Source organism: Festucalex cinctus, chromosome 7, assembly GCF_051991245.1.
Source record: "Festucalex cinctus isolate MCC-2025b chromosome 7, RoL_Fcin_1.0, whole genome shotgun sequence".
NCBI lineage: Eukaryota > Metazoa > Chordata > Actinopteri > Syngnathiformes > Syngnathidae > Festucalex > Festucalex cinctus.
This window is the reverse complement of record NC_135417.1, coordinates 1,350,980-1,370,131: the sequence shown is the minus strand read 5'-3', so window position 1 is coordinate 1,370,131 and position 19,152 is coordinate 1,350,980. Positions and strand designations below refer to the sequence as shown.

The 19,152-nt window shown below is 41.4% G+C and overlaps 1 protein-coding gene across 3 annotated transcripts; it reads right to left on the bottom strand.

Annotated features, from left to right (window-relative positions):
- Positions 1–732: 732 nt before the first annotated feature.
- glcci1b (glucocorticoid induced 1b) lies at positions 733–18,057 on the bottom strand. Of its 3 annotated transcripts, none has more exons than XM_077526822.1 (9): positions 17,211–18,057; positions 16,714–17,083; positions 11,047–11,192; positions 6,802–6,891; positions 3,872–3,991; positions 3,325–3,450; positions 2,293–2,485; positions 1,986–2,106; positions 733–1,872 (listed from the first exon to the last, which is right to left on the bottom strand). In XM_077526822.1, the coding sequence occupies exons 2-9, from the start codon at positions 17,018–17,020 to the stop codon at positions 1,632–1,634; spliced, it is 1,344 nt and encodes a 447-aa protein (XP_077382948.1). In that variant the 5' UTR covers positions 17,021–17,083; positions 17,211–18,057; the 3' UTR covers positions 733–1,631. The 3 variants fall into 3 exon arrangements, with proteins under 3 accessions (XP_077382948.1, XP_077382947.1, XP_077382945.1); XM_077526821.1 differs by having other exon boundaries at positions 3,872–3,994; positions 16,714–17,080; positions 17,211–18,056; XM_077526819.1 differs by having other exon boundaries at positions 3,872–3,994; positions 17,211–18,055.
- Positions 18,058–19,152: the final 1,095 nt, after the last annotated feature.

Genomic DNA, 19,152 nt, shown 5'->3' with positions numbered 1-19,152 from the left:
TTTTTTAAACGACCATGTATAGTAAGGCGTTTATTTTCATTTTTTTGTTTATTTTTAACGACCATGTATAGTCAGGCTTTTTTTTTTTCTGTTTTTTTTTTTTTAAACGCCCATGTATTGTAAGGCGTTTTTAAAAAAAATTTTTAAACGACCATGTATAGTAAGGCGTTTTTTTTTTTGTTTTTTTTTTTGTTTTTTTTTTTTAAACGACCATGTATAGTAAGGCGTTTTTTTTTCTGTTTTTTTTTTTTAAACGACCATGTATTGTAAGGCTTTTTTTTTTTTTTTAACGACCATGTATAGTAAGGCGTTTTTTTTTTTTTTTTTTTTTAAAGGACCATGTATTGTAAGGCGTTTTTGTTTTGTTTTTTTAAACGACCATGTATAGTAAGGCGTTTTTGTTTTGTTTTTTTAAACGACCATGTATAGTAAGGCGTTTTTGTTTTTTTTAAACGACCACCGTAAGGCGTTTTGTTTTTTTACGACCATGTAGAGTAAGGCGTTTTTGTTTTTTTTAAACGACCACCGTAAGGCGTTTTTTTTTTTTAAACAACCATGTATATTAAGGCGTTTATTTTATTTATTTTTTTACCGCCGAATGTATAGTAAGGCGTTTTTTGTTTTTTTAAACAACCATGCAATTAGTAATTTTATTTTTCACTTTTATGACTCACTTCGAAGGATTCTTGCTAAAGTTAGACTAAAACAAAACAATCCACTTGAACAAAACAATTTATGGTGATTGTTTATTGAAGATGCACATGTGCAATTGTAAAATGACGTACTACGTATACTCGGAATGGCCGCCGGGGCACCCAATCCCTTCTTTTGCTTGGTGCCCCTGGAGAATGTTGCTACGCCACTGCACACAGGTGCCCTCACTCCTCAGCCAATTGTTTTGTCGCACTTTGCTTTGGTCCATTTTTCACTTTAAAGGGGTGGGGCCGGCGTTCGCGGTTACCCATGATGCAGCATGACCGCTGTGGAATGCGTCAACAGGTTTGTGCCCGTTGGCCGAAGGAGAAGATTCAGACTCGCTAAAAAAGGAGGCAAAAATTCATTTGGTCACTCGCTTTAAAAGGATAAGAATGTCCACAAAAAAAAAAAAAAAAACTACGAGCAAGATTACTCATGTCGTCCCATTATGTAGAACAACAAGAGCAACAGTGTTGTTGTCTACTAAGACACTGATTGGCCAGCACAAAGCTTGGTGTGAATCTTTTGTTGCCACAGAAATCGGCAGTCCAGGCTCAAGTTTCATGAGCAGCGGGGGGACAGGAAGTAAAAGAAGCCCCACTAAAAGGCATGTCCACACAAACACAAATATTTTCAGACATTTTCTACACCTTGTGTCCTGATTGGCCAAAGTGCTACTTTTTCCGCTCACGTGAAACACTAGCAGCGACTTTCTATTTATTTTGTTTTTTCTTTGTAATTGAAAGCTTTTACACATAATTCCAGTAAAATATTTGAGGGTTGTCATTTTACAGTACTACTTTTGTGACTGAATGAATGTGAAATATTCGTGAATGTGTGGACATGAGTAGCTTGATTTGGGATTAACGGAGTGCAAAGCTTGTTTCCTTTTCTTTTCTTTTTTTTTTGTCGCATTCATAATGTGGCAACGGCTTTCATATTCCTGACGAGAAACCACCGACGACCGCCTCTGCCTCCTGCCTGTCGGGTGAGTCGGGCGCGTCCTGAGACTGGTTGTCGTTGCCTTGGAGACCGTCATCGACGTCGCAGGACACGGGCGAGAAGAGGGACGAGCAGAGCAGTTTGACGGGGCAGAACGCCGAACCTCGAGGGATGAAGTTCACCTTGTTTTTGTCGGGACATGAGAAGAGTGGGAAGCCTTTTGATTGACCACACCTGGGAAAAACATAAGCCTTGATTAACATCCATCCATCCATTTTCTTAACCGCTTCTTCCTCACCTGAGGATGTATTTCAAAGTGATCTCCGAGGTAATAAAAGTTAACTTACAGCATCTCGTCAAAGACTTTGACCCTCTCGCAGCCTTCTGGTGGCTCCCGTTTGAACATGTAGCTGTTGTTGGGTTTGGGGGATGTGGCAAACTTGGGCAGTGGAGAGCCACACGTCCCTTCTGCAAATACAAATACATACAATACTTATGGATTTTTAAGCAATCATATAGATGTTTTTTTGTTTGTTTGGTTTTTTTTTTTTTTACAATTTCCTCCATTTATGATTTATTATATTCAAATGATATATGATGAACAGGTTGATGATACAGTAGGACTTCAATCGAGTATTGGCAAGAGCTGCTAACCTTTGTCCACATCATCGGCAGAGGACGAGGGGCTCCCGTCCGGGGTGTGCAGGTGTTGGGGGCTGTGAGGTCGGGGGGACGGGCTGGACTCTCCGCTGGAGGGGGCCTGGGTGTCCGTGTCTCGCGTCTCCCCCATGTTGCTGTAGCGGTGCAGCGGGAATGGAGCCCGACGGCCGTCTGCCGCGTCCGTGAACTGTTGCATAGACAAGACTTCGGTCAACGCGGTTGCGCGTCTGGTGGTACACATTGCTTGGAACGTTCATGAAAATTACATTTTAAAAAGGTTGGATTTCTCAATAATTGTTTTCAGAATCCGTTTATGATGAAAATTACAGCAGCTACCAATGAAAATGGTAATCAAGTTATTAAAAAAATGCACATATAAAGTTTTAGCAAAAAGAAATGTAAAAAGAGCACAAGTATACAAAGTATTACACATAGGTATTAAAGTACAGTATTGCACAAGGTATATGTAGAAAACTGTATATAAATATATTTTATATATTTTTATTTTTATTTAAAAAAAAATGATACGAGAATAAAAGGCATATTTTTTTTCAAGAGTAAATTCATCATTGGCAGCAAATTTCTTTCCTTTATATAAATAAAACGTTTAGATTTTTTTCCAGAAAAAAAACCTTATAATAAAACAGTAATTTTGTTTTTTTAAATCATTTTTGATAGTTTTTTTTTTTTAATGCAATACAATAATCAAGTACCATTTGTTTTCGAGAAAGAAATTGCTGCGTGGCATGTCCCAAATTTCATTTTTTTTTTTTTCTACAGAAAGTCCTTTAATTTCCTTTTTTTTTGTTTTTGTTTTTTTTTGTTAAGAATTAAAGTTTTTATTTTTTTTAATGCAATACAATAATCAAGTCCCATTTGTTTTCAAGAAAAATTGTGGCGTGGAATGTCCCAAATTTCATAAGACAGTATAAATTGCATCCCATTACGTTAACATTTTATATCATGACCTTAGATTCTTATTTTCAAAATATCGCCCCCTACCTCCCATCTGACGTATTGCGGTACCTGTATGCCGTGCTCCCAATCATGTCTGATGAAGACATTTTCCAGCTCGTGGTTGATGGCCTCCACGCTGCTCGGCACTCTGCAGATCAGCGACTTTGCGGACAAAGAACAAGAAGATCCCTTATGCTGAAGAGGAAGAGGGGGCAAAAAAAAAAAAACATATGATAAGTGTGGGATCAGACAGCAACATAACGTAACGCTAGTCGACATCCCCACAAAGAAAAGACAATACAGACAAATATACGTTAAGTATTGTTGTATGCTCTCTTTGGATGTGCTAAAGTAGCATGCTTTTGTTACACAAAACACAACCATGTTACTTATTAGCTCATTTACGGCTTTTCGCATGTGAGACGACATCGTTTGGTTGAATATGTTTGTTGTTCAATACTCCACTTGAAAGTATTAAAAACGAATGACTACCGGTAATTGGCCTAACCCAAAAATGTTTAAAATTTCCTGCAAATGTCACAAGATGATGACAAAGCACTATTTCTTTCCAATGAAACCACGCTATGATGGTTTGATGTGAGAGCATGGAACCAACCTGTGAGGGGCTGGCGGCGGCGCTGGCGGCGGCGTGCGGCATCCCAGACGTGGCGTCTCGCTCTTTGCTCTGCCGACTCCCTTGTTTGCTGCGCTGGAGCTGCAGCCTCAGCTTGGCGATCTGCTGGAAGAAGGGCACGACGGCACACATTCCATCACATGGCTCAAGTAGGAAGGAACAAGACGGGAAAATAAAAAAATGGGGCACAAAAGATTTGCAACAAAACACAAATGTAAAATTAAAAAGGGAATGATGTGGCCTTTCCTGATCTGTGGCTATGTTATCAATAATGACCTAATATGATAACCTAAAGGCCCATTATTGTTAATCCCTCTCCACACCACTTGGTAAACTCGCAAATTAGCAGGAAAGCACTTGATTTCACCAAGTTATTTTTCCTCAAAACATTTGACAAAAGCTTGAATAAGTCAACGAAAAATATCCCCCCAGTATCATTGTCAAAAATGCATTTGTAGCAAACTACGTCGAATCATACGACAAATTAAAGGCAATTATGTGGACTTTCCATATTGCTAGTCATTATGTCATTATGACCTAATATGATGACGCAATCATGCCAAAAGGTTTTTTGGGCCATGAAAACATGACCAAATCAACATATATTTTTTTTTGGACCCATAAAAAAAGTCAGTAACAAAGCAGGACATGATGTCAGTGGGCCATTGACGTGTGATGATGAACCGAGTGCACTAAGCAGGGTGGGGTGGCGCGAGTAGCGGTGGGGGGTCTTCTGTATCAGACGAAAACAGGATGCCCTTTATGGGCCTGAGAAGACGCACTTGTGCTGTGCAGACAAAAGGTGTGGTCTTCACCGCTCGCCACCACAAAGACGCCTCTCTCTCTGCGCACTCCCACACATGCAGCGAGTGGCGCACTTTAAATGTAGCGCACACACATTCGGTCAAAATGGTGCAGTTGTGCTTCAGGAAGAGAAGGACGTTAACATTTAACAGCTGGACACCTAATAGCGGAGGAAAGGAAAAAGCGACGCGAAGGCCGACCACGAGTGGGGGGGAAAAAAAAACAAAAAAACACGTGTGGAGTGAAAGCTCCAGATAAATGACAAAAACACGTGTCGCCGCAGCTGCCTGTTTCATTGTGGAAGTGACCATGAAGGAGAATATGTGAGAGTGAGTGCAAGAAAAAGCAAGCATGAAAGAGTGTGAGAAAGTGAGAGTGAGATGGTCAGAGTGTAAGGGACTGGGTGTATGAGTCAATGAGTGTGAAAGCAAGCGTGAGAGGGCGTGTGCGTGAGTGACAGAGTGTTGAGAGAGGTGAGTGAAGGTGCGCGTGTGTGAGAGTGAGGAAGGATGAATGAATGAAAAGAATGAGAACTGAGTATGAGTTAAGAGTATGTGAGTTTGAAAGTGAGTATGAGACTGTGCCAGGGTGTTCTGTGATAGTGTGTGAGAGTGACATGTGAGAGAGATGAGTTAAAGTGCGAATGCGGGAGAGTGAGGAAGGATGAATGAATGAAAAGAATGAGAATTGAATGTGAGAATGATTTAAGAGAATGTGAGAGTGAGAAAGTGAGTGTGTATGAGACTGTGCGAGAGTGTCTGTGATCGTGTGTAAGAATGAGATGTGAGTAATTGTGAGTTTGTGTGACAGTGGGTACCAAAGTAAGGATCAGAGAGGGAGTGAGTGTGAGACATAATGTGAGAGAGTGATTGTGATAGAATGAGTTAAGAGTATATGACAGAGTTCAAGAGAGTGTGAGAGACTTTTCTCGAGTGTATCCTATTGTATGAGAGAGGAAGCTAGTGAGTTTCTGTGTGAGAGACGGAGTGAATGAGAGGCCGTTTGAGAATGAGTGAGTGAGGATGAATTGAGAGCGTGTGTGAGTGCTAAAGTGAGTGTAACAGTGTATTAAGTGACTGAGTGAATGAGGAATAGAGTGAGTGAGCATGAGAGTGATGGCGTGAGAGTGTGTTGCCAGATAGAGTGTGCAGTGTGTACGATAGTAATGAGGATAATGTGAGCGAGAAAGTGAGAGAGTGAAAACTATTTAGTGTGGGTGTGTGAGAAAGTAAGTAGTGAATGAGACTGTGCTGGATGTATAAGAGTGAGAGTGTGTGAGAGTGAGTTGACGTAAGAGCAAGTGAGTGTGAGAATGAATTGAGGTGCGTGAGTGCTTAAGTTCTTGTACATAATACATAGTGAGGACCAAAATACGTCTTTATCCAACAGAATGAGGACATTTTTGTGAAGTGAGGACATTTTGGCCGGTCCTCACTTTGCAAGACCTCTTTTTGAAGGTCAAGACTTGGTTTTAGAGTTTAGGTTTGAATTGGGTTATGGTTGGGGTTAGGTTTAGGCAATCATTTTTGATGGTTGCGGTTAGGGTAAGGCTCTAGGAAATGCATTATGTCAATGGATGTCCTCACAAAGATATATGTACAAGGATGGTTGTGAGTGTAAGAGTGAGTGAATATTGTGAGTGAGCCTGAGTGTGTGAGAGTGAAAGCGTGGTGAGAGATACAGAGTGTGCAGTGTGTATGATAGTAATGAGGCAGAGGATGTGCGTGCGAGAACAATTGACTATAGGTGTGTGAGAAAGTAAGGAGTGAATGATACTGTGCTGGATGTATAAGAGAGTGAGTGAGAGTGAGTTGACGTAAGAGCGAGTGAGTGTGAGAGAATGAATTGAGAGCGCGCGTGAGTGTTCAACTGAGTGTAACAGTGTGAATATTGTGAGTGAGCCCGAGTGTGTGAGCGATGGGGAGAGCGTGTTGAGAGTGAGTGTGAGAGTGTGCACAAGAGCGAGGGACTGAGTGACAGAATGACAGAGATTAAGGGGGAAAGAGATGTGTGAGAAAGAGAGTGTGCATTTGAGAAAAGTGGGAGAGTGACTTTTAAAAGCGAGTGAGCCTGAGAGTGTAAAAATGTGAGCGCGTGCGTGCGTCTACCTCCTTGAGGTGGTCGGCGCTGCCCCAGGAGGCGGACCTCTGGTGAGGACTCCCTTGGTCCGCTCCCTCGTCCATCCACATGCCTGGAGTCTGAAACACACCAAAGTACATCATTATGCGTCCCTCGGATGCCCACGTGAACAAACCTAACACTACTTTTGTCTAAAGGAAGCTCCTCAATTCACATCAACATAGGTCCTTTGACACAATAACAGGGTAGCTGTGAGTCTTAGGGCGAATAACAGAACAGGTCTCCCCAAAAAACATACTTGATTAGACTTAATCAAACGGGTTTATTTCTTTAAATTGTATTTTAGTATGTGCTTCAAAATATTAACAAAATCAAGGTACTTGTGTACTTGAGAAGTCAGTGAGGTCGTCTGCACTGCGATATTGCGATATCCCGCACGAGAGACAAGGAGAGACTTGTACACTCGTCGTAAAATGTCAAACACGCGGCAATGCCAACACGCCGACATTTCACACGGGCATAAAAACGTGCGCTGTAACTTTGAAGGGTTTGTTTGACGGCCGTAATGAGGCGCAAGCAACTGCTGCTTTTGCACTGCTTTTGCATACATTTGCATAATTCCTCCATTTCCTCGTTTGTGCTCTCAGATATGCTTCTGGACACACTGATGCCTTTCACGCCGTCTTGTAAACGCCTCGTGAATCTGGCCCAGGGTTTGCCAGACGGAGTCAGACCCAAAATGGTGTCTTCCCCCCCCCTCTAATTGAATTGCAGATTTGCAAAAGTTTAATGCAAATGACAAAAGATACTTTAATGATGAGCCATCAGGCACATATTAGGAGAGTGTTTTTTTTTTTTGTTTTTTTAAATCCCTGTTTGTTGATGTGCAGTCTCTTTTGTGAATGTACAGTATAAATGGCACCTCTTTAGCTTGTGACACATTCTACTCCGATTTCATATCAATATTACTCAAATTAATTGAAAGAACATTTTGTTATGTGTAAAGAGAAGCACTGTATTGTATAAAAACGTAATGAGTTATAATGTAAAGAAATAAATTGATTTTATCAAGTATAATTGCAATATGTTGGGACTATAGCCTGTATGACATCTGTTGTGTTGTATTGTGCCTTTAATGGGTGGGGCCTCATGAGTGACATCATTAACATCCTCAGTTAGTCTGCACGTGTGTTTCGGGGGGTGAATTTTGGCATAGACTAGCTTTAGTCTGGCAAATAGTAAACAATTCACAGTAAATAGGGATGAAATAGACCAACATACAGTAGCTTCAGCTATGGCTAACAAGGCCGTTTAGCTCAATGCTAACAAACAATACAAAACAACAGACGGGCTTACGACTCGCGTCAGGGTTGTAGTGTTATAACTTTCTATCGTTATTTGAACACAACCAGTAGAACGACATAAGTACAATGATAATATAGCACACCCACAGGCATATATAAATTTTATCCTCTGCAAAGAACAACTAATATTACTGTGGCTAACTGAGTAGTAGCCTGTTGTCTCCATACTGCATTCTGCATTTTACTGTCCCAGGTGGAGCACGCAACGTTCCATTGAAGTGAAGAGCTAATATTTTCACATTACAGGATGCCAGCCCTGCCGAAAAAGATAACAATTTGCGAGTAATAGAGGCCCCGAGAACACCCGTGCCGAGCGTCACACTTGTGCGCTCCTTTTGGCCTGAAGCAGCAAGTGTGAGGCCAGATAGCAAGCCAGCATGCAGATAAACGCTTCCCGCAAGCGATCCCACCCAGAGAGCAGCACGCAGGCGACATCCTCAAGAATCCAAAGCAGGAAATCAGCATGGCCGCCGGTTTTTATGAAAGTCGGATTGTTTAGATTGCACGCCGGGACACGCACGCCACTAAGGTTGCTTCAAGGAGGAGGCCGACTTTGTTTGCCACTCATGTCTGAACATCAGCGAGCGTAGCCACCCACCATAAAATACAGGTCAAAAACAAGGTCCGTTTGGTTTGCGTGTGGGAGGTCTCGTTTCAAACCACATCCGGAATAAGTTACATGTACAATGTAAACGGTAACAACAGAATTGTTTCTCATGGTGTGCTCTCCAGGGCTAAATTCTGGACTGGTATGCATATGACACTGTTCTATCGTCTACATGAGAAAAAAAGATCCCTTTGTGAATGTGTTTTATATTAAAAAGTAAATGTGATTTATATCATATGTGAACATGTTTTAAATCAGGTGTGAATGTGGTCTAGATGTGGTTCACATTCATGGCCTGTCATACATATTACACCGTTTGTAGTCTTCTGAACTCAACAACATTTAGTATTAGGTGCGAATGTTTGTGAACGTGGTTTATAACAGGTGTGGTCATGTTTTCTTGTACCAGATGTGAATGTGTTTTAATATTAGGTGTGAACATATTTTATACTAGGTATAAATATATAGGTATATATATGAAAGTTTGATGCCAGGAGTGAACATGTTTCATTTCAAGTGTAAACATGATATCAGATGTGAACACTTTAGGAGTGAAAGTGTTCTATATCAGGTGTAAACCACTTTACTTCCAAGTGTAAACATGTTTTATTATTGGATGAAAATGTGCTTCATTCCAGGTGTGAATGTGTTTTATATTAGTGACTGTGGCGTGAATGTTTTAAGTACATGTAAATGTAAATGCAGATTTAAATGTATTTTAATATTTGTTCCGCACATTTATACAAGGTGTGAACTTTTGTTTTTTTAAGTCACGTGCGAATATGTTTTATATCCGGAGTGAAAGTGTTTTAATATCACGGCGCAAACGTGCTGAATCAAAAAAGTGCAAATGCGTATAACCAGGTGTGGTATTATATAATTAGGTGTGAACGTGTTTCACTCCGTGTGTGAATGTTTCATATTGCGTATGAACATATTTTACATTGGGTGTGATTGTATATAACCAGGTGTAAAACGGTTTATTATATCAAGTGCGATATCAGGTATGAATGTGGTCTGAACATTATTTATATTAGGCATGATGTTTTACTATTAGCTGCAAATGTGGTGTAAACATGTCATATGGATTTTATGTGTTCAAAGTGTAGCTCTTTGCCATAGGAAATTAAAACAATTAAAAATAAATACGTAAATAAATAAAAATACCAGGTGTCATGTATCAGGCATGAACACGTTTTAATATTAGCTGGGGTAAACCTGTTATACAGGGTGCTTTGTAGTACGCATGAATGTGCTTTACTCCAGGTGTTGTGTATTAGCTTTGAATGTCTTTTATATTTGGTGTGATTGTGTTTCATACCGGCTGTTTTATAATAGGTGTACATGTACTTTACAGCAGAGATCTTTTTGTTTTTTAAAGCATACAGGATGACAAAGTCCACATGTCTTTGAGGCTGGATGTTGCTTTCATATTTGAGGAATGTGCCAGGAGATTGTTTTGGTATTCCACTTGTATCTCTTGAACCGGTGATTTCCTCCACAAGGCTTAGTAGTCGAACATACAGCCACGATCATGTGCGGTGGTGCTCGAGTGCAACGTTTTAATTGAGAGGAGGAAAAAAAATTAATAAATAAAAACGAAGCTGTTTGATGAGTCGGCCTTTGTGCGGGGGTTCCTCGTGTTCATAAAGACGTTGTGTATTAGGCCCCGAGGCGATTAGCATGTCTATGGGCCCTCTCGCGCACAAAGGGAAGGCGTTGCACGGGGCCACGAGGGCCAGGTGGCGAGCAGGGGGATTTGTCCTCACTCTGGGGGACAGGTGCAAACCACCAGCATAGCTGGGGGTATGAAAAAAGGCCTAGGTCCTTTTGTGTACAGTTAGCAGGAAGTGGTCTTTGACCAATCGCTGACGGGAAGTTTATACACGTATTTACTCAAGGATTGTCGAGTGGATCGCTCTCTCTTCAGCAAAAGTTCACATTTCAGCAGCAAATGGAGTGCACACTTTGTTTAGATAATCATCCGTCAAGTCACAATAACCTACACTTACACCACAGGAAAAACTTTTTTTTTTCTTTTTTTTTTTAGTTCACACGATAAAGGGCGTAAATCCCAGGGCCAGGTTAGCCACACTGCTTCAGAACTGATTTAAGACCCGTTCAGACCTGGTCTAAAACATGTTCAGGCCTGTTCCCACTTGATATAAAATGTATCCACACCTAACATAAAACACACATGACAATCATGCTCATACCTAAAAAAGTATCATGATATCAATTCAGATACAAAACGCATTCACACTTGATACAAGATGTCCATCCATCAGTTTGTTTGAGTGTACCTGAGTGGACTTGTCTTTCATACAGTAGGGGTAGGGCCCGTGCGCATCTCGGGGCCACTGTCCGGTGAGGTATGGCCCGGTGATGGCGTCCAGGGAAGATGTCCGTCGGATGGCGCTGGAGCTCCGCATCTGCAACTTGGACCTTTCTGATAGAAACAGACACAATGTACAGAAAAGAGAAACGCGTTACTTATTTAATTAAACCTTTTGTAAATAAGTTCATTGTGGTTACGTAGACTTAGAAGTTTAATTCCATCTGAAAAACGGCAAGCTTTTTTTGCTTCGACTGTACAGAAGAACAAAAGAATGTTAAGAAACAAACTGCTTTTATAAAATATAACTACTGTAATGAGTACAATCTAGCACAGGAAAGAGGATCTATTTTTCTTTCTTGAACTAGTGAGCGACATCAGGAGTTAATTTGGTCAGTTAAATTCTGCGCGTTTGTATTTATATTTTTGACTCATTGCATAATTCAAATGTCTAAGTGTATCCGTGACTATGGCTCTCCTTGCCCACATACCTGGGCATTACAGTACCTGAATTGCTCTATTTTTTTTCCTGCCTCACTCTAGCAATGGCACATCAAATTATGGCTCATAACACTCAGCAAAATAAGGGAAAAAACAACAATTTAAACAATTTTCCCTTTCTATCTTTAGCAACACATCCATAAGCATACAAGTGCAGAGGGAAAAGTTTTGGTTTTTTGGAGTTGCATCAAAACGACAAAGTTCAACATGGACTAAAAACCAATTGTGCAATGATGCTCATGCAGAGCAAACAACCGAGCTAAAATCGGTTCCATGATGTCATGCCAACCGCATCTCAGCTCATAAACACAATGTGCATTATTAATACTGCATGCACACATGGACATTAGCCCAACAATAAAAAGTGCATTAAGTTCGCCTGGTTGGAACGGGCAGATTCATTTTGAGTTTTTTTTTTTTTTTTTTTTTTTTTAATCAAATACTTATGGTTTATGTTTTTTATTTATTTTATTTTTTTTACACATTGGAGTAATAGATAGCGTAATCATTTTTTTTTTAAATTATAACAGCCCTACAGATATGTACGATCATTTTTTTTCACAATTGGTATTATTGTACTATTGTCTATTTTATATTTTCCCTCTTTGTTATCTAATATTTTGGCACATATTGCAATAACACACACACGCACGCACGCACACACACGAAGCGCTTAAATAGTGCATGCACACAAAGACATTAACAACAAGAAGTGCATTAGGGTTGCCAGGTTGGAACTCCAGTATTAGGCCCTTTCAAGGGCTGTATATGATGACCAATAAAGAAGCTGCACATTCCGTCCCTGCTGTGTACACATACTGTATATGTATACACAATTACACACTCTAAACATGAGGCGGCCCCCCTCTGTCTGTCTCCTACACACAAGCCAGTGTTGGTAGAACATAGAGGCCGGTCCAGCAAAGGTATGGCCTAAGTAAGCTGCCTGGGCTACAGTGCAATTCCCCGAACAAAGACGGCGGGCTACATTTCCATCAATATTGATACAGGGCCGGCCAGGCCTCTCGGAACAGGGGATTGTGGTTATTTTCCACCGTCTCCGCACTTGCCAGACCAGAATAATCTCCCCCGATGAGCCCGGGCCAAGACGATCAAAGCGTCGCGATTTTTGGGGGATGAACAGTGATTATTTTCAGGCTGGAGATGTAATAAAAACTTTCCCTTTAGTGGACATGGGGAATGAGTCGAGCCCGCATTTCCAGGGGGAAGCGAGTGGGGTTTATTCACTCCATAGCAAAAAGGTGAAAACAAAATCTGTAAAAGCACAGGCGAGAAATGCACATACGTCCAATAGTGTCTTGAGGTACTGTATTTTTCTAATCTTTTTTTTTTTTTTTTGTCTAATATTTTGAGATTTGCAATATTTCATGTATAATTGCTTTGGGTCTCAATTTGACTATTTCTGAATGAATAAATAAAGGCATAAATAATGCCAGTTTAGGTGTGGAAGGAGGCCATTTTTAATGGTCTTTCCTTAAATCTAAAAACTGAGTCTGTTGTTAATGTTGGCTGCAATGATGAGAGAAGGCTTCAGCATGTGTCCCTCAGCTGGAAATAGGAAAGACCGGCTAGCTTTGTTAGCATGGTTGCACAAGTTCAACTCCAACAAAACAAGCAAGTGCGGACGAGTCGGTGCAAGAAAAAACAAAGGTGTGCCAACGACGGCGATTTAAAAAAACAACAACAACAACAACAACAACAACCTGCGGCCGTTTTAGCGGGTCGACCGTTTGGACGCCGCTTTTCACATTCGGTCCGACTCTGCAGTTTTGAGCCGGGTCACAATGAAATGGGAGCCTTTCAGCACAGCTGGCACTTTGTTGACACTCTTTGTTGCGGCAAAAAAGTGCGTTGGCCGAGTGATGTCATGCAGGCAACATGTGGAATATGACACATTTATGCCTCTTTTCCACTGCGTGGTGCAGAAAGTACCTCCTGAAATTGGCGCGGTTGGTTTTCAGCTTCAAAACAGAACCACTTTTGTTGTAGTGGGACTAGGGAAAAAAAATGCAAATTTTAGAAGACAGAAGGCAGCTGCAGCAAAGCGGAGATTGGAGTATCACAGTGCCGAATCCAAGGCCAAGACTAAACTAATGGTGGCATGTGTGTGGACTCCATTATCAGCCTCTCGGGTGTTTTTTGACAGTAAGGTGGCGCCGATACGGCACGCCGGCCAGGAGGTGAGAGGTCACGGCTCTGAAGACCGAGGTATGCTCGGTATGCGGTCGAGCAGGGAAATGGACGCCCTGTTGTGGAAGGAGAAGACAAGTGCCCCTTCTCATTTCCTGCCGCGCACGCTACACTGATCAAGGTAGTTGGCCATCCCAGTTGGGAGAATGTGATGTTAATATTTTTTGAAGAGCGCCTTTGAGAGGCCGGACTGAAAACATGATGCTCCAAAGGAGTTTTGAATCCAGATCCCGTGACTGTGAGGCAGCCGTGTTAACCACTAACACACGGTGTGGCCAATATTTAGCCATCCTGTTCATGGTTACATCTTGGGACTGAGCCATTGACTTGGAAATGAATTGATACCACAACATAAACACTAAAATCAGCTATGTGAAACACTACGCTGCCAACAGCCCTAAAACAGGTGTCCTACAGATGAATGCTCTGCTGCCGCCAACAAATCCTGTTTTGTGGAGAAAAAAATAAAACAAAACGGCTAACTACTGGGAAGTGTCAGCTCTGTGAAGCACTACACTGCCAGCAATGCTACACAACTGTCTTAACAGATTCATTCATTCATTCATTCATTGGCGTGTAAAGAAATTGAGCTGCTAATAGTTTTCCTCCTGCAAATCCTGTCGGGAAATAAGCTAGACACCAAGTGGTAATTTAGTCAGCTACATGAACCACTACGCTGCCAATGGCAGAAAACTGGTGCCACACTGCTCTCAGTATTCAGCTATAAATGCTGTGCTGAAAACAAGCCAGGGCTTCTTAAAAATGTTCTGACCTCATCTATGTGAACCACTACACTGCCATTGGTTCTGCACAGGTGTACAACAAATGCTGCACTGCTATGGTTATTCCGCCATAACCAACACCACCATCCAAACCAGTGGGAATTGAGTCACTGACATTACAGTATGTGAATCATTACCCTGCCAACAATCCTACACAAGTGTTAACATATTCTTTCAATCAGATTAAAAAAAAAAAAAAAAAAAAAAAAAGTTTTCTACTTCAAATCTTGTGGTAAATACACAAGCCAAACCAGTGGGACTTGAGGCAGCTATGTGACCCACTCACTACACTGCCAAAAGCTCTACACACGGATGTTCTCAGATTCATTCATTCATTCATTGCCAGATTTAAAAAAAAAAAAAAAAAAGAAAAAAAAAAAAGAAAAAAAAAAGTTTTGTGCTTCGATCAGCGTATAAATCCTACATTGAAAACAAGCCATGACAGACACAGAGGAAATGGAGTCGGCTATGTGAACCACTACTCTGCGAGTAGCCCTACATAAGTGTCAAACAGTTGGCTGGAAGAGGGTGTTGCACATATTGCCTACAAATCATGCAGTGAAAACAAGCCAAACCAGTGGGGAATTAGCCAGCTATGTGAACCAATACATTGTAAACAACTTGACCCAGCTGTCCTAACAGCTTCATTCATTGGCAGGTTTTAAAAAAAAAAAAAAAAAAAAAAAAAAAAGTCTGTCCGCCTACAAATCCTGTGGTAGAAGCCCAAGCCAGTACCGCATTGAGTGGGAAGTCAACTATGTGAACCACTACAAAAGTGTCCATAAGTTGTCAGGACCAAGGTGTCACACACTTATTGCTATCGGCATCCCACCTACAAATCATGTGGTGGGAGCACAAGCCAAACCAGTGATATTTGAGTCAGACGTGAACCACTACACTGCCAACAACTCAACACAGGCTTCTAACAGATTAATTCATTGGCATGTCTGCAAGTGTCATGCATAGTATGATGGTTAACATTGAACATCAGCCTTGAATAACTTTGGTGGTTTGAACTCCAAATGTTCCCATAAATGTTGGTTGAACTCCAAATATTTTCACTTTTGGGTTTCTATATTTAATCACACTTTTGTCTGGTAACTTTGATGGGTTGCACTGCATGATTTTGAGGTAGTTTTCCAGATAACAGTTCAACTACAAGTTGTTCGAGTTGATTGGATTTGAAACTATGCAGACTTGGGAGGTTCTTACTTTTGTTTTTAGCTTCAACTCTAAATTTTGAGGTACATTTTCCCAGAATATTTAAATTCAACTTGTTTGACTTTGGGGGTTTAATGGTCATCTTCAGACATTTCTCATTTCACAAAAAAAAGTTGAAATTGCAAATTGTCATTTAACTTAAATTTTTTTTTTTCCATAATTATCCATCTTTGGTGTTAAGATGGTACTCCAAGTTTACCAAAAACGTTGGTTGAAATTCAAATAGTTCGACTTTTGTTTCTGTAGTTATCATTACGCTTTTGTCTTTGGTGATGTTTAGGACACCACAATTCAAGGCACAAGTTCCCCAGGAATTCTGGTTGATCTCCACATTTTTAACTTGTGGGTTTCTATAGTCCTCAATAACACTTTCCTCATTGGCGGTGATGGTCAGAACTCCCAATTCTCGAAACCTGTTGACTGACCTTCATATTGTTTAACTTTCAAGTCACTGGGGGTTATACTTTTCATCTTTACTGATACTGGTAAGACAACTCCAAATCTGGTGCCAAGTCTTCCAAATTTAACCAAAACACTTCTACTTTTGAATTTAAATAGTTAGCAATCACATGTCAGTCTTTGGTGATAATAATTTGAACACCAACTTAAAAAAATAAATAAATAAATAAAATAAAGTTCACCTTCAAATTGTTTAACTTCTGTGCTTTGAATAAGACTTTTGTCTCAAGTGATGATAGGTAGGAGTATGACTCAAAATTTTAGCAACATTCCACCCCCCAGAATTCTGGTAAAACTACATTTTTGTTTGGTGAAGATGATTTAAACTTCCAAGTCTCCCCGCCCCCCAAAACTTCAAATTGTTCGACGTTTGAGTTTCCACATTGTCTCTGTAAGAGTCGACCGTGTGTGCTGTAAATGAGTTACAACGTGGCGTGACATACTTTTTGAGCGTTGTTTACCTCTGGAAACGGGCGAGTCCGGTGGGCAGCAAGCGTCCTTGTTTTCGGGCGACAACCCCTGCTTGTTTCCTGGGAAGAGGAGAGTAGGGCTGGAGGGGGGACTGGAGCCTCGGCTGCCCGCGGCGGCCCCGCCGTGGAGGCTGTGGGGTGGCCGCGTCGGGCTGCCCTGTCCGCCGCGCAGCAGCTGGTATGGAACGGTGGCGCGGAGCGGGTGCAGGCGGCATCCGCCGTTGCCGAACGAACCCGGAGAGCCAGCGTTGCTGCGCCTGACCCGGGGCTGCTGGAGCGAGTTGCTGGGGACTGACATCCTTCCCCAAGAGACCAACTTCTAATAGCGAAAACAGGGATAGAAAAAGTGCAGCTGCTGCTGCTGGAGTGGAGGAAGAGTTAGCACAACATGTTAGCCTTCCTCTTTTTGTGTGTGGGTGAATGTGTACTCGACTCTTGCGCTCGAAGAAAAACAGCAACGAAGAGACGTGTTTTGATGTGAAACTTACCTTAAGTTACGTACAAATGCAAAGTCGAACTTTAATCATAACATAAGCAGCTTAAAGTTAATTTGATAACTTATTTAAAAGCTTAGCTGAGACTACTACGGATGTGTGCATCCCATCTCGTCCACTCGAGTAAATGACTTGTTTCGGATAGACTATTAGCTGACGTCTAATGGAGGCGGGCACAAGTGGCAGCTCACCGGCTTGTGATTGGACAGCGGTGATGTACAGTAACGTCGTCGATTGGTCCGACCCTATCTATCGATCGCGCTTGTAGCCAATGGCATCGCAAACAGAGCTTGCGTTGTAATCATGGCAGCTGTGCACTGTGCAGTTGTTCTTGACTTGTTAACTACAGAAAGATAGTTCAAATAATTTTCTCGCTAAATTGCTAACTTTTGAGCATCTTTTTGTGGCCAACGATTGCATGTTAATGGCCATATTTGCCATTTCTGTGGGACAACTTCAATTGCCTGGGCCAAACATAGGATTTGTAAACTGTAGTATTTCTATTCCAAAACACAACTTTCTGTGGTCAACTGTTGCATTTAGTGCATGCTTACTGCCTTTCTTTGGAAAACTACCACTTTCCAGGCCAAATATACCACTCTTGTGACAAAATATGAAGCAAATATTAACGTCTCTGCCAAAAGACTCCCCACCCCCAAAGTTTCTGCATTTTTAGTGCACAAAATTCGTTTAATGGCAAAATATTGCATCTAGTGTTTATGTTAAACTTTGCATTGCTTAAAATGTAATTTCAGTGCCAAAATAAGGTGTTAAATAAACTGTCCATAGGAATTTACCACTTTACTAAAATGCATCACTTTAGGACACCAATATGGGGAAATGTGTCTGAACTCCTTAAAAAGTTTTATATATATATATATATAAAAAAAAAATAAAAAAAAACAGCTGTATGCTTATTAAAGTAGCAATATAATAGTCCACTTTTGTTCCTATCTTCATTTGTCCAGTTTTCATGCTCATTTGCATCCATCACAGTATTTGGCAATATAAACACTGTCATATGTCTGAATTTATTCAAACGAAACGAGTGGGGGGGGGTTTGACTATAAAACAAAGGCTGTGACATTCCAATTGCTGTTGTTCAGAGCCAATTTGTCAGCCGCCCTGGCCTAAAATGCTCAGCTAAGGCCACGCGGTGATATGAAACCCCCAAGATCCGCATGTCCATGACTAAAGTGATTTATCCAGTTCTGGCCTGCTTGGGGTTGGTTGCAGAGAAAGAAAAGTGAGGGGGGGGGTTGGCCGACAGGCTACAATGCCAGAGCAGGCGGCGCCCGTCCTCGGACTGATGATGCATAGTTTCAGGGGGCAATGTGGGCACCGGAGGGAGTGTGAAAGAAAGTGAGGGTGTAGAATTGTGTTTTTCACTCAATGGGCAGCTGAGCTTCTGTATTAAGAGGCGGGAGGGAAGTAGGGGGGCAATCTTCTTGTCCAAGTGCAGAGCAGCTGCTGTTTTCCGAGGAGATTCTTTTCATGGAGCGCGAGCCTAGAGTGGGTCGCTCAATACGACCCCCCCCCCCCCCCCACCACCCCCCCCCCACCACCACCACCACCACCACCACCACCACCCAAACCACAATCCTCCCCCGAAAATGTTGAAAATGCCAAATAAAGTAATAAAAGCTCGCTTCACCTGGGGTACCATCCTTCAGTGCCAACAATGCTTGTATTTAGGAACATCCTTTTGGGGGGGGGGGGGGGGGGGGGGGGGGGGCGTTGAATAATAAAGTAGATTTTCAAGTAAAGCTGTGGCCTACTATGAATACACAAGAGACTTTTTGTTTCATCTCAGAACCAGATGAAATAAAAAAAATTAAAAAAAATCCTTCAAGTGGCATTAGCCTAGAAAAGACATTTCCTTGAACAAATAGTGTTTTCATATCAAAACAAAACTTTTGCATAACCTAATGTAGAC